The sequence below is a fragment of the Sebastes fasciatus genome, chromosome 13 (assembly GCF_043250625.1).
Source record: "Sebastes fasciatus isolate fSebFas1 chromosome 13, fSebFas1.pri, whole genome shotgun sequence".
In the NCBI taxonomy this organism is placed as follows: domain Eukaryota; kingdom Metazoa; phylum Chordata; class Actinopteri; order Perciformes; family Sebastidae; genus Sebastes; species Sebastes fasciatus.
The window spans coordinates 23,015,696-23,029,885 of NC_133807.1; the positions used below are offsets into that span (position 1 = coordinate 23,015,696).

At 43.8% G+C, this 14,190-nt stretch overlaps 1 protein-coding gene across 10 annotated transcripts in view; it reads left to right on the forward strand.

The window, feature by feature from the left end:
• arhgap23a (Rho GTPase activating protein 23a) overlaps positions 1-14,190 on the forward strand; it is an 82,402-nt gene that overhangs the window by 48,142 nt on the left and 20,070 nt on the right. For 6 of the 10 annotated variants that reach the window (XM_074656247.1, XM_074656245.1, XM_074656241.1 and 3 more), the window contains exons 2-7: positions 2,525-2,728; positions 6,896-6,920; positions 7,320-7,412; positions 9,611-9,689; positions 10,700-10,760; positions 12,188-13,832. In XM_074656247.1, coding sequence (XP_074512348.1) covers positions 2,525-2,728; positions 6,896-6,920; positions 7,320-7,412; positions 9,611-9,689; positions 10,700-10,760; positions 12,188-13,832 — 2,107 coding nt within the window. Of the gene's footprint in view, positions 1-2,524; positions 2,729-6,895; positions 6,921-7,319; positions 7,413-9,610; positions 9,690-10,699; positions 10,761-11,355; positions 11,681-12,187; positions 13,833-14,190 lie in introns of those variants that run through there. The other 4 variants (XM_074656242.1, XM_074656250.1, XM_074656248.1 and 1 more) reach the window with 3 other exon arrangements.

The window sequence follows — 14,190 nt, forward strand, 5'->3', positions numbered from 1 at the left end:
CTTTCACTCTCTCTCTCTCTCTCTGTGCTCCCTCCCCTCCTCCGCCGGTTACAGTGTGTGTGCTCCGACTTGTCCAAGCCAAACCGCTCCCTCTGAGGAATTCTCTTCCTCCTTTTCAACCCTCTTGCTCTTTCATTTCCTCTCCTCTTTGCTTTTTCTTTATCATTTTTATTTGACACCCCAAACACTCCTTCCTCACGCACTCTTTTATGCTACTCTCGCGCTGCACAATAGGCCTTGATGAGAAAATAGCAGGGGTTACTTTACATTGTTTAGGCTGCCAGACTAAAGATCAGAGTGTCACAAGGATTTATGTATCTTAATCTGCAAAATATACACTTCATATATATGGTTTGGAAAGTAGTGTACTTATACATGTGGAAGAGAGGTTTTCTCCTCCACATGTATCTGCATGCTCATATTTCATAAAGAAACCTAAATATCCAAACTTATTTTTTCCTTGGATGTAAAGTAGGAGGAGGGAAATGTGCGGTAAAGGTCGGAAAGCATGTGGTGAGAGAGGAAGAAGAGGTGGAAGGGAGGAGAGGCGAGTGAAAGGAACATGGGAGGAAGGATAAAGAGGAGTGACCGGGTGGAAGTGCCTCCACGACGGAGAGTATAAGATCTCCCAGCGGTTTTATTTATAGGAGCATCTGGTTATCCCGCCCCGCAACGCAACCACACTTCCTGCCTCCAGCCTGCCACTTCCTGTTGTTGTGTGGCCATGTTACAGGCCCGTCAGGTCAAGTTTGTGTGCCTGTGTTTGTTATATATCAGTGTGTGTTTGTGTGTGGAAGGGGCACAGGAAGTGGGGAAACGTGGGGTGCACATGTTTGGGAGGGTTGCAGTCTAGACGTGTTCACCTCTGGCCCACTAACATTAACACACACAGTCTCACACTTGAAACTGCATTTAAAGAAATACTAAAGAGTTAAGGAGTTAGGCGTCAGCTGATAGTATTAGTTGAAAAGATTGTTTTCTTGTGTATCCTTTAAGAGCACGTTCACACTTATCTTGTGCACCTATTTGTCTTTGTTTATTTGTAACCCTGGAGCGTTCTGTTTTTATTTCATTCTGATTTATGCTGACAAGAAAAACATTACACCAAACCGCACCTAGAGCGCCGTAAACATATCTGTGTCTCCATGTCCTCGTGGTCTGAGACACTGATTTATAGCTCGTATGAATTCAGATTTATCTGCTGATCATAGCAACCTTTTCTTCCATCTTTCATCATCCTCTTTGTCATATTTCAAGGTCGGGTGAAATCCAGTATGACTCATATTAAACCCGTTCCTCGTGAGCTGTTGGTGGATGAAACCAAAACAGACAGCATTGTTTGGGAGCAGAGATGAGTGGTTTGTTTTGTAGAAAGGCTGTGTGAGCCCTAAACTTATATTAAAAGTGTAACAATTTGATAATTAAAGAAAATTAACTACAGCTGTTATTGCACACTGAGGTTATTTACTGTTCCTCTTTGAAGCATCTTAACCTACACCAATCCCTTTATGACCATACTATAAAGTTATACTGCATAGTCTACAGGTCTGGCAGTTAGCTTTGCAAGAAATGAGTTTACTTTGCCTATTTTTATACTTGACATGCAGATGTCAGTCTAGAGTCTAAAAAACTATAACATGCTCATAAGATTTCATTAGTGACTTATAAAATGCTGTCGCTCTAGTGAGCTTCAACATACGCTGAAGCATTAGCACGGCGCAGTGATTGATTGATTGGTTGGTTGGTTGGTTGGTTGGTTGGTTGGTTGGTTGGGAGACTGTTGAACTGCCTCCTTTTAAGTCAGTGGCAAGAAAAGTTTGATAGTGAACATGCAGCACAAGATAACTAAACCAAACTCCTCCTCCTCCTCCTCCTCCTCCTCCTCCTCACTCCCGCCTGTTTGGTCAGGTGATGGCGTTTGACTGACAGATGTGGGTCGTCGGGGCAGCATGAGGGTGATAGTTCTCACGTGTGTCTGTCAGCTGAGCGAGCTGGGCTTATTTACTCGGCTTCAGGAATGAGATATTTAGAGAGCGGCTGGAAATCTGCCTTTATTCCCCCACTAGGAGTCCAGATTCCCTCTGGACCGTCTCTCCCTGTGATAACGCTGAGGTCAGAACTGGGTTTGTCCGGTCTAGACGTGGCCCTCCTTGAGAGTGGACTCCTCAGATGTGTTTATGAGCTATTGTTCTGAGGCTGATCTGACTCTGAGGTACATTCAGGACTCCATGAGGAAGCTGCTAATGTAATACCCAGCAGTCACCAGTCTGTCCGTCTGGAGTCGCCTTGTGCATCTCCAGAGAATCATAAACTGTGTTGCATCTGGAAAACTGCAATATTTCTCCAGTGTTGGTGCTAATTATGGGAAAATACTGTTGAATCTCATCAGGATTTGAGGACAAACGGATATTAGATCATTTATGTCTGCATAGTTTTAGCTAAGAACTGAATAACTACATATTTACACATTTACATTATATAAACCGTCCTGAATCTAACTGAATCTCTCTGTCTGTGTCCACAGGGTAAGGGGCGGAGGGATGGTCTCTCCTCAGCCGGTGACAACCCTCGGCCGCCGATGGCGACACGGCCGGGAAGGGAGGGGGTCGGCGTGGGCTGGAAAGGTCCCCGGACGCTGGTCCTCCATAAGAACTCCCAGGGTTTTGGTTTCACGCTACGCCACTTCATCGTCTACCCTCCAGAGTCCGCCCTGCACACCAACCTCAAGGTGAGACCTGCAGGTCCTTGAAAGATTTGAGTTTCAAGGTGTTGAATTATGTTAAATACAAACAGCCTTACGGACAGGTCTAGTGTTTCTCTTTCTCTTAATTTAGTGTTAAGTATCTTTTTTTTTCATCTTCCATGTTTATTTTTACAGCACACATGGTCTCCATTTCATCCGAGCTGGCATTTAAAAGCCTTACGTTTAACTTGCTGAACCCGGGACAGAGACAATTTGAGCTCGGAGATAAAGCCATTCGTACCGGAGTCAAGGGTCAGCGAGGTTGAGCTGAACAAAATGAACTCACAGACGAAAAAAGCCGATTGGAGACAACAGACAGTTAAAGGATTATTAAAGGAGGGAGGAACCAGATTTGGAGGCACTGGAGTGCCAGGGACTGAAAAATGAATTGTTTTTCAGGCCCTGTTTTGAGTCTCTGGTGAATTCGGGATTGTTGGTGTTTTGGAACGAGCCTCTCTGAGCCAGTGGTTATTTAGCTCTTTGAGGTGTGGGGGCAAACGGCTCCAGATGTGAAATTGAGGGATGTGGAGGGCAGGGGTGGGGTGAGCCAGCTGAAACAAGGCCTCTATTATTGTTCTACCACCCCACCATCCAGCAGCTGCAGATAGGAACACAGATTGAATGAGATCTGTTGTGTTAGCCTGGTACCACTCTCTGGCAGTCGGGCCGTACCAGGCCGGGCCCAGACAATAGGCCCACTGCTGGCCTTTGGCCTCGGTTCTGTCCTCGTCTCCTCTGCCTCCAGGGTCACATGGTGTTTTGGGACAATCGGACCCATAGAGACGCCTGCTCTTATCTGAAGGGCCGTCGTGGAAGTCTCCCAAATTACCCTCATAGTGTCCAATTAACAGAGGCCTGCCGGGGGCGTGACCCAGTTGGGCACTCATGTCAGGGTGTCTGCAGGTCCTGGAAGTCTTCAAGGGTCTTCAATTACATTAGATCCTTCTCCTGTGTGGTCCCAGCAGAATTCCTCTCTTACTTTGAAAATACCTAGAAGACCTTTATCTTCTGACATAATCCACCCAACATGCTATAATACTTAAATAATATTCTATGCACCTTTGCCGTGCTGTATGAACATTAAACGTCAAATGCTAGTTGATTTCATGCATACAAAAACAATACATTACAGAGTAAAAACTGAAGTCCATGCATCAACAGAAGAGGTCAAAATAGACACAGAAAGTGTGTGATACATAAAGACAAAAAGGCAAGAAGAGATGACAAAATTGTTATGCACTGTTTGTGATTACAACTTCTGATGACTTTAGTTTAAAACTGGCTGCGGAGATGAGGGACGAGGGTTGTGAAATAATAAAATAGACTCCTTTTTCCAGACTCAGTCCACACAGGTGGCACCTTAAAGCCCAGCCGCATGCATAGCGCTAGAGAAGGTGCTTGTATTTGAATGTTTCTAATGTAATATAACAGCTCTATGCATCTGCAGAAAGGGAGATGTCTCATGAGCAATATTACATTGCTGATAAACAAACCTTTAGCAGAAAAAAATATATTTGTCTGATTGTGAGACGTGTCATTTCTACATCTAGAATCAAAATCAACATTTAGATTTTGTAGCATTTAAGTTAAAGGCCCCGACACACCAGGCCGTGGTGGGCCGACGGTCATTTTTGGGCCGTCGGTGAGCATCTGTCGCCCTAGTTTTTTGCGGTGTGTCCCGCATCATTGGCACTAGTCGCACGTGTCGGCAGCTTTCTTGCCGATTCAGAATTGGCTGAGAGTTATTTCCTCTCACGCAAGCTCAGAACATACGTACATTTGTCTTGGTGGTTTGGTCGGCCTTCGTCGTCGCTACTTCTTTGATGTTTGGTGTGTCTGGGCCTTAATACAGAACTGTCACTTTGACAAAGTTTGATCAAGTTATATTTCGTATTCGATTTTAGGGGACTTTAACATGTGATTCTTGGTGAACTGCTCAGATAATGAACTATTTTCATTCTTCTCCGTCTTTCAACGAGCAAAATTCGCGTTATGCATTAAAGAAATCTTACAATTAACCATCTGGGATGGGTAGTTTTATACATGTAAATAGTCCCTTCCAGCTTCTTCAGACTGTACAGGTGTGGACCCACTATGTACAGTATGTGACCCAGATCCCCACCTCTCCTCCTCTGCCCCGGATGCATTCAGACTGAGGCTGCTCGGTCGCTGGGTCTCCCCAGCTCAGAGCTCCATTCTGGGGTCGGCAGCTCTCCTTTCTCTGCCTCTAAACCCCCCACCATTGTCTGCAGAGCCAGGAATGAGCCCACTCAGCGTAGCATAAAGCCAGGCAGCAGTCAGCCCACCGTGCCCCTAACCCCAAACTGTCCACTCAGCTCAGTATATGTGCGAGTGTGTGTTTGTGTGTGTGTGTGTGTGTGTGTGTGGGGACATGATCAGACAAACTGCAGTTATCAGATCTCACCACCAGCAGCTCTGCGTTTTTATGACACATGACGTCACGAGTACCTGCAGACGGTCCAACCTGAAAGTCAGTCCCTGTGTCGGAGACATTAAAGACATTCAGAGCTCATAAAAGCAAACCGGTCTGTCTGTTGATGTTTGGATCGAGATGCCAGGAGATTGGCATCTGAGGAAGCTGGTTAATTAACATTGATTGTTGATCAACTGGGTTTATGAAAAGGGTTGATCTAAGGCAAAGTTCACTCAGCATTGTGAGCACTGACACCTGGTTCAAATTCTTTTTTCTTGGCATGAAAGTTAAGAGTTTAAACTGTAGTTCAAGTTCAAGTTTTGATTTATTTATCATATGCAGGTTAACACAGAGTCAATGGTATAATGAAATGTATAGGATGAGAGAACGGGTCAGCTCAGCACTAAAAGCAATATATAAGATAAGATAAAATTACAAGTGTAAGACAAAAAAGTGATGACATACATGTAAATCAAATGAAATACAGTACTATATACATATGAAAATGAGGATTGTGTGTGAAAGTAAGAGAGTATCTCCGACAGTATTGCACAAATGTGATGAGAAAGAGGAATGAGTTAAGTAGATAGATAAATAATATAGCACCATATACATAAAGTGGCTCTTTAACAGCATCATGATGATGCAGTGCATTCTTATGTAAAACTAAAAAGTGCAGACAGCAGGTAAGAAGGGATGTGATATAGGTTTATGAGTTGAGAAGCCTGTATTATATTGTGTTGAGTTCAGTGTTAAAACCTGGAGCATAAGCACTTCTGCTTGTTGTGTCGATGCTGTAAAGTAAAAAGGAATTGTACTGAATTGTGTCCTGCAGTATCAGCATGTGTTAATAATATTCCTGCCTGTGAAAGCAGACTTTGTTTTTGCCTAAATATCAAATACTGAATGACCCAAAATGTTCTCCAGCTGGCACATTATTATTATCGATCTTGAACATTTTTCTAGTGGTCCATTATTTTTGGGCTTCTGCGTGTCTTGTTTGACTCTTCGGTCATTACTAGTAGCTTTTTCCACATCATGTTGAAAGCAAAAGTAAAACCTTTTCTGTCTTTTTGGGGGATCTGGAAACCGTCGTGCATGCTTTCATTACCTCAAGTCTTGACCACTGAAAAAACTCTTTTAGATGCGTGTGTTTTCCCCTCACTGTCAGATCTCCGTCATCTATCCCACCTCTCTACAATTGTGTTTGAGTTCCCATTAGGGCTGAGCAATATGCAAAAAATAAAATATCACAATATGTTTTTACCAAATACCGTGATATCAATATTGCGACGATATTGTAGGGTTGACTATTGGTGCTTTCACTAAATATTTACACAATGAGTTTTTTTGATAAATAATCATCAGTAATGTGGATATAATGACTAAGTGGGTAAAGACAAATAATACAACAGCTAGAACTGTTAAGTTTAGAAAATGACATCACTTTACTGTAATGTAGCCTTTAAAACCAGGAAAAGACAACACGTATGCCATATTACCATATTCAAAATGTAATAATAATAATAATTAATTATTAACATGTATATAGTTTCAGTTTTGTCTGATACAGTGATTTACTTTTTAAGAATGATTTCCTTGTGTTTTAAATTTCTCTGTAGAGCACTTTGATCTACATCGGTTATTTTTCAATGTGCTCTATAAATAAATGTGACTTGAATGTGAGCAGTAATTCTGTCTGTTTCTGTCGTTTGCAGGATGAGGAGAACGGTAACGGAAAGGGTAAGTGTTTCTCTCTCTCATCAGACAGCAAATTAAAACCTGGTTCAGTGGGGTAACGATGATGTAATGAACTGGGATCTCCTGTCTCCTCCGCTCTGCAGCCTGTCTGCGCCCCCTATAGGACACTATGCAGCACTGCGTCTAAAGTAGTCAAGTCCAACTGCACTTAGATATTCATATAAGAACAATAATATGTTCTGAATATACTAATTAAGTATTAATCGATAATCCCTGTCCAGGAAAGTCATAAACGCTCAAAACAGTTAATCGAAAAGGTCTCATGTTAAGCAACCTAAAGCTTTATTTCTAATACGTTTACATGAATTTAGCATTTTTTATGATTAAGCGGGCACCATCTCTGATCTTTCTTCTTCTACCTCTTTGTCTTTTGTCATGCAGGGTATCAGAAAGGTCGACTGGAGCCGATGGACACCATATTTGTGAAGAGTGTGAGAGAAAAAGGTCCGGCCCATCAGGCGGGCTTGTGCACAGGTAAAGTGAACATATGGTGCCGGAGCATGAACGTCCTGATTTGCATTGGAAATCTGTTGGGGAGCGCTCCGGTCATGTGACGCTGCAGACATGAGCAGATTCACAGAAGGAGGAGGAGGAGGAGGAGGAGGAGGAGGGGAGTCGCAGAGAATAAAAACAGACCTTTTGTCATTAGCACTAGATTATGTAAAGAATTTATTTTTAGTTTTTTAACATCGTTGGGTGATATAATAATAATAATAATAGTAATAACTTTATTTGTATAGCACTTTTCTAAAAACAATGTTTACAAAGTGCTTTACTTACAATAAAACCCAAAAGCAGCAACAATAAAAATGTAAATAAAAGCTAATATATGAGGAAAACAGATCAAAACAAGGACCCCTCAGTGATTCCAGTTCATAGGAAGTGATTCACATAAAAGTCTGTTTTATAAACATTTTTAGAAGAGATATAAAACATTAAACTCATTTTACGAGACTAATTTCCTCAGGCAGTTTGTTCCAAAGTGCAAACGCCCTTATAGAGAAAGCAGCACAGTCACATTCAGTCTTGAGCCTGTGGAACAACCAAAAGGGAGTGTTTATCTTAGTGCTGTGTTGCGGCTCATAAATGTCAGCAAACATAGCGAGGGGCTAGGCCTTTATGTGCTATAAAAAATAATCAGTAAAATCTTAAAAATCAATTGTGCATCTCACTGGTGGCCAGTGCAGAAATGCTGAGACCGGGGTAATGTGGTCTCTACGTTTAGTGCCAGTTAAAGTTCTAGCTGCAGCATTTTGAACGAGCTGGAGAGGTGATATTGATTTTGGACTGAGGCAGGTAGAGAGAGAGAGTTGCAATAGTCTAGACGAGATATAAAGCATGAATTTACTTTCTCTTAATCTAAATCAGCATGAGATAGAATTACTTGATTTTTGATACTTCTCTGAGTTGAGGGGAACAGGACTTTCACAAACTCTCTAAACCTGCTACTGTTTCTGGACACAGGATTTATATGAGATGAAAAGTCAACTCGATCATGTAAGAAAAGATTTCTTGCTTTGGGCTGTCTGAATAAGACTATTTCAGTTTTGTTTACATTCATGGAACCTATTCTCCCTCGTTTTTGTGTCTAAGTGACTAATGGAAACAACTATTTTTTGAATTTGGTCCAGTATTGAGAGATAAAGTTGAAATGGCAATTGCACAGTGTCAATTTAGTTTAGTTTATTTGAGAAGGGACCGTTCAAATTGATATCCACAATAGCAGCATATTGCATCTCGAGAGCAGCCGCCGTCTAAAGCGCTGTCCCTCAATACTCAATACTGAACCGATTACAGAAATTGTTGTCCCTATTAGTCAGTGAGACACAAAAACATGGGAAAATAGGTTGTAAAATACAGAAGAAGAAGACATCCAACGCTTAATGTCCTTGAGACGTTTTACATATAATACAGATACCAGTATGACAACTCAAATGTTCAAGTCCGTCTGAATGTGACAGAGCTATTGAAGTGTTCATATTGCAGTTCACTCCCAGCAGCTCAGACAAACCAAACTAGTACTCCAGTGTGCATGCTTTAACACAGGCTGTCACATCCAGAAAGTCACATGTCAGCATGCAAACACATGCACTCTCTGAGCACTTTGTATGTGTTTCAGCTTGCATGAAGTCGCTATGAATGCATACGAACTTTGAACACATAGTTCTCTAACGCCTCAGTTCACGAAACGCTAAGGTGTGCTGACATCCCCACAGCTTTATACTGACTGCTAATCTGGGGATGAATTACTGATGACTTGAAAGATATTTTAATTTGATCAATAATTAATTTGTTTAGAAGATCACCAAAAGATGCTTCCTTTGAGAGTCTTGCTTTTTATTACAATGATAAAAACTGTGAGATTGAATTTTAATTGGTTTAGGCTGAGGTACTTTGTCTGCCTCACTTAATATAGATAATATGCTTAATGTTTTACCTGCATGTTTTGTTGAAATTAGACACACCTTGACCATTAGAACGTAAATGAAGAGAATATTATAAAAGGACTTTGTAATAAAATGAAAATGCAACTTTTTCATCTTGGTCCCTTCCCTGCTTAGTTTCTCTTTAGCCAGGAGCACCTGCTCGAGAGGTCAGAGGTCACCATGCAGACCTGTATAACCTGTAAAAGGTGCTGGATAATAATCTGATAATATGTTTGTGTGTTGCAGGGGATCGGCTGGTGAAAGTGAACGGAGAGAGCGTGCTAGGAAAGACGTACTCGCAGGTGATAGCCCTCATTCAGAACAGGTAAGACCTCCTGCCTGTCGGCTCTTTGAGCCTTTGGTGTGTTGATTTAGTGAACCATCTGTTTGTTTTTTCTATGAGAGCCTACCACCGAGATGACATGCACGTAGTCATTGGTATTAGTTTTCGCTGTCTTGTAAAAAATTGGTAGCCTGAAGCAGCGTACTCTCTACACTCACGGTGTTTTACGAGGTCTCAAAGACGTAATTACAGGCTTGAAAAAGTGATACCGGACTCTGTTTTAACACCAGTAAGGTGGTGAAACTATTCATCTTTATGACCATTTGATCATCATTATTATTATTATTATTATTATTATTATTATTATTATTATTATTATTATTATTAATAATAATAATAATAATAATAATAATAACGAAAATAGATAACCAATAAATAAAAATAAAATAAATATATAGACATAAGAAGAACTCTTCAAAAAATAAATAAATAATGATAATAATAATAATAATAATAAAGAAAATAAATAATAAATACAAATAAAATAATATATTACAAATAAATAAATAATGAAAGCAATAATTATTATAATTATAAATTAATTAGAAAAAACTGTAATAATAATGATGATAACAATAATAAGAATGTCAAAAGACACAAGAAGAACACTTCAAAAAATAAACAAATAAATATAATAATAAATAAATAATAAATACATTTAAAAAACTTATATATTTATATTAAAAATAAATAAATAATGAAGACAATTATATTTCGAATAATACATTTAACAATTAAAAAACAGTAATAATAATGACGACAGCAATAATAATACAAATAATACTATTACTTGTACTACTACTATTAAATGTAAATGATAGCAGAAACACAGAATTTTGTCATGACTGTATGTATTTGATTTGTGGATCGGTTGCATCTGGCCGACACATGATCCACTTAATGAAGTCAATGAACCTGTTTTTCACCTCTATGTCTTGTTTGTCTTCATTCGTCCTGTCCTCCCGTCCTCTTCTTCCTGCCCTGTCTTACAGTGAAAGTGTGTTGGAGCTCTCCATTATGCCAAAAGATGAAGACGTGCTTCAGTTGGTAAGTGTGAGTATGGGATTTTTCTCGCACCTTCTCTAAACAAACTAACCCCCACACGTATCATGCATCACACACACGTAGAGACAGGCAGGTTTGATTTTGATTATTTCAGGATACTGCAGGATATTCTGTGTGCAGAGTTCAACCTGGATTTATTCGTCATTGTGGAAGAATGTGAGAGATTTAGTTAGATGGCTGCAGAGTGACTCAGAGGCTCGCTGCTCTGTGTTTAGATTACAACACGCATTCATTAAAGCCATCCTGACTGTCGAAGCGTATACGTCAAAAAAAACAAAAACATCTCCGTGCCCGTTCACACACCCATGTACTGTACAACACATTTTTGTCGCTCCACAGGTCGTTCACATGATCAGACATGCATCAACCCTCGCCCCTCCCACTAAACCGGAGCAACATGTCAACGCACAAAACCAGATATCACCACATTTAAGTGGTCGTCCTCCTCAGACACACACATGCAGAAACATCGGCGTTCCTGCCGAAAGAACCCCCAAACCTTTACATATAACTGCCATGTCTAAATATTATAAACCCACTCCTCTGTCCTTCACACTCCTCCCCTCGCTGCTACGCCTGTATCTGCCGCATTCCTAGCATGACATCAGCAATGCTGCGCCTCCTTCCACACTCCCACAGGGTGGAGTAAGGCAGAGAATGAGAGGGAGGAGAGAGGGAGTTTGGAGGGATCCGACAGAGGAGAAAACAAGGAACAACAGATAGAAAACTTACGAGAAAAATAAGCAATAGATTGAACTTGTCTGGGAGAAGAGCGGCAGGTTTTAGCAGCGGGACTGTTGGTGAGAATCAGTCTTCTTCGTCATCTGCTCTTCCTCCTCTGTCTCTGTTTGACTACAAGCCTAACACGCAACCTGAGGACAGATACTGGATTCTGTTGGCCGCTGTAGGTAAACCTTAAAAAACTTAATCGCAAGAGTGGAAATGGGATTGTAAGCAAGTATGTTTTTCTTCCCTTCTGGTGTTATGAAGTTGTAAGTGATGCTTTAAATGCGACAGTGTGACTAATTGATAAAGTTGTCAGTCATACACTTGTTGTTTGCAGTGGCTAGTCCTGAAGTGTGTATGTGTGTAAATACAACATTGCTGGGGACATTTGCAGCTGGCTGCTGTTTCAGTGAGCGTTGCTGAAGGCAGTTCATGAAGTTTGCCATTTAGCGTGTGTTTGTGTTGAGAGCTGAGGCCCTGAGGCGAAGGAGTTGAGCTGAGAGGCCGTTCCACTTAAAGGCTTCGTTGTGTAATGTATAGAGGCATCGAGTTGTCTTAGAGAGTTACGGTTAAGTTCGGTGTTTGTTTACCGTAAGAGCACATGATTCAAAGTCGTCACAGCCACACTCACCTTTTCCTCGAGCGTTCGTCCTGTCACGTCTTATCTCACTTCTCCTTTTCTCTCCCAGGCTTACTCCCAGGATGCCTACCTGACAGGCAACGAGCCCTACTCAGGGGGAGCTGAGTACCTCCCGCCGCCGCCTCCCCTCTGTTATCCTCACACCAAGGCCACGCCCCCTGCTGGAGCCCCTCTGTCTGGCTCTATGGGCCAGAACCAGCTGGATAACTGGAGTCGCTGGCCAGGCTCTTCCAGCCCCTCTTCTCCCCTGGACAACCGCTCCGCTGTGGGCAGCCCCGCCAGCTGGCAGGAAGGGCGAGCAGGAGAGCCAGGCGGTGTGGGTCACAGCAGCCCGGCCCACCGCACAGAGGAGATCCAGTACGGTATGACCAGCCAGCAGCCTCAGGGACAGACCAGGGGGCGCTCCTACTCTTCCTCTTCCTCATCAGGAGGCCCTTTGTCCAGCCCGCTGCAAGTCCACTACCCGAACCACCACGCCGCCAGCTCCTCTCAGGCTCAGCCACGCAAGTCCAGCTCAGCCTGGACCAGCCCCCCCCCGCCCCAGCTCAGCCATGGCCGCACTGAGCGCTGCCAGCAGGCCCTCTCCGACTGGTTCCACAACCAGCAGCCTGAGCGCCCAGGACGCAGCATGCAGACCCGCCACCGCAGCTACTCTCAGGACCGGCTCATTGATTCAAGGAGGCAGCAGCAGCGGTCAGGTGGCTGGCCGCACAGCGCCTCCCAGGACACTCTGATGTTACTACAGCAGTCAGGACCAGGACCCCACGGAGAGCCCTACTGGTCCTACGGAGACTGGGAGGGGGGCCCAGATAGGGGCCAACCTGCCACTAACTATACCCGAACGCGCTCTGAAAACCTGCTGGCCCAGTACGATCGCCACGGCCGCTCGTTGGAGATGCTGGACCGGGCAGCAGCTGGAGTGGTTTCGCCTCGGTTTGAGAGGCCTTCATGGCACCAGCAGGCTCCCAAGCCGCCCCCCAGGCCTGACGCCTACCCGCGGCCACAGGGGAGCCATTACGGTGCTCAACAAGCTCCTCAGATGTCCCGACACACACCGTCACATTCTAAACACCACCCCCAGACTCACACCCCGACCCACGCCCAGCCTCCGCCCCAGCAAGCAGCCCCCCAGAGCAGGCGGCTTCCCCCCGGGCAGAGCATAGACGACCAGCCGGTGGGCTACCGCAGCTACAGCCCGTCTTTTTACCGCAAGACTGGTCGCATCATGCAGCAAGCCCACTCTTTCAGGGACCCTTCGTACTCTGGCCCTCACATGAACTGGAACCCAACGCCTAAAACCAGCCCGCCAGAGGGCACAACGGCACCGCTCACTGCCTCCGCCTCGTCCCCCCTCGCCTCCGCCACTCCCGAATCCCAGGACAGAGCGTACAGGCCGACAAACCACGAGAGGGAACGAGGGTCAGTGGAGGCGCAGGCGGAGTTGCTGGCGGCACAGACCCAGGAAGTGGTGCTGAGGCAGAAACCTCCCACCGGGCGGAGGAACGCCCACGGCATGCGTCACCCCCACTACGCGCTGCCCATGGACGGGCTAGAACCCTCTTTGTTTTCTCCTGATCCCCAGGACTCGGCTCCTGCCCCCGGTTCCACGGGAGACGTAGCCCCACGCAAACCAAACGGCAACCTCGCCCCCCTCCCCATAGAGGACGACTCCCTGGCCTCCATCCCCTTCATAGGTAAGCAAGGAATGTTTGACACCTTAATCCCCTCACAAAAACCTCCAACTGACCTTCAGATCTCATCGCTTCCATCATAAACTGTAACCCACACTGAGTGTTTATTGGATGTTAGTGAAAGCTTAACTGAGAGGAAACGCAGAAGCTATCATTCAGACAGAATTATGAGTTTTGGGGGGGATGCGTGTGTCTCCTTAATTTCCTTCTTGTCTGTCTATTGAGGCTCCAGGCTCTTCTCAGATGCAGTTTCCATTGTCTCGTAGAGTGTGTTTGTCTGTGAATGTTTGCGTTGGGTAATACCGGCACTTCCCACAGTCTTACAGACAGTATTAGTAGATTGATTGAATCATATCTGATG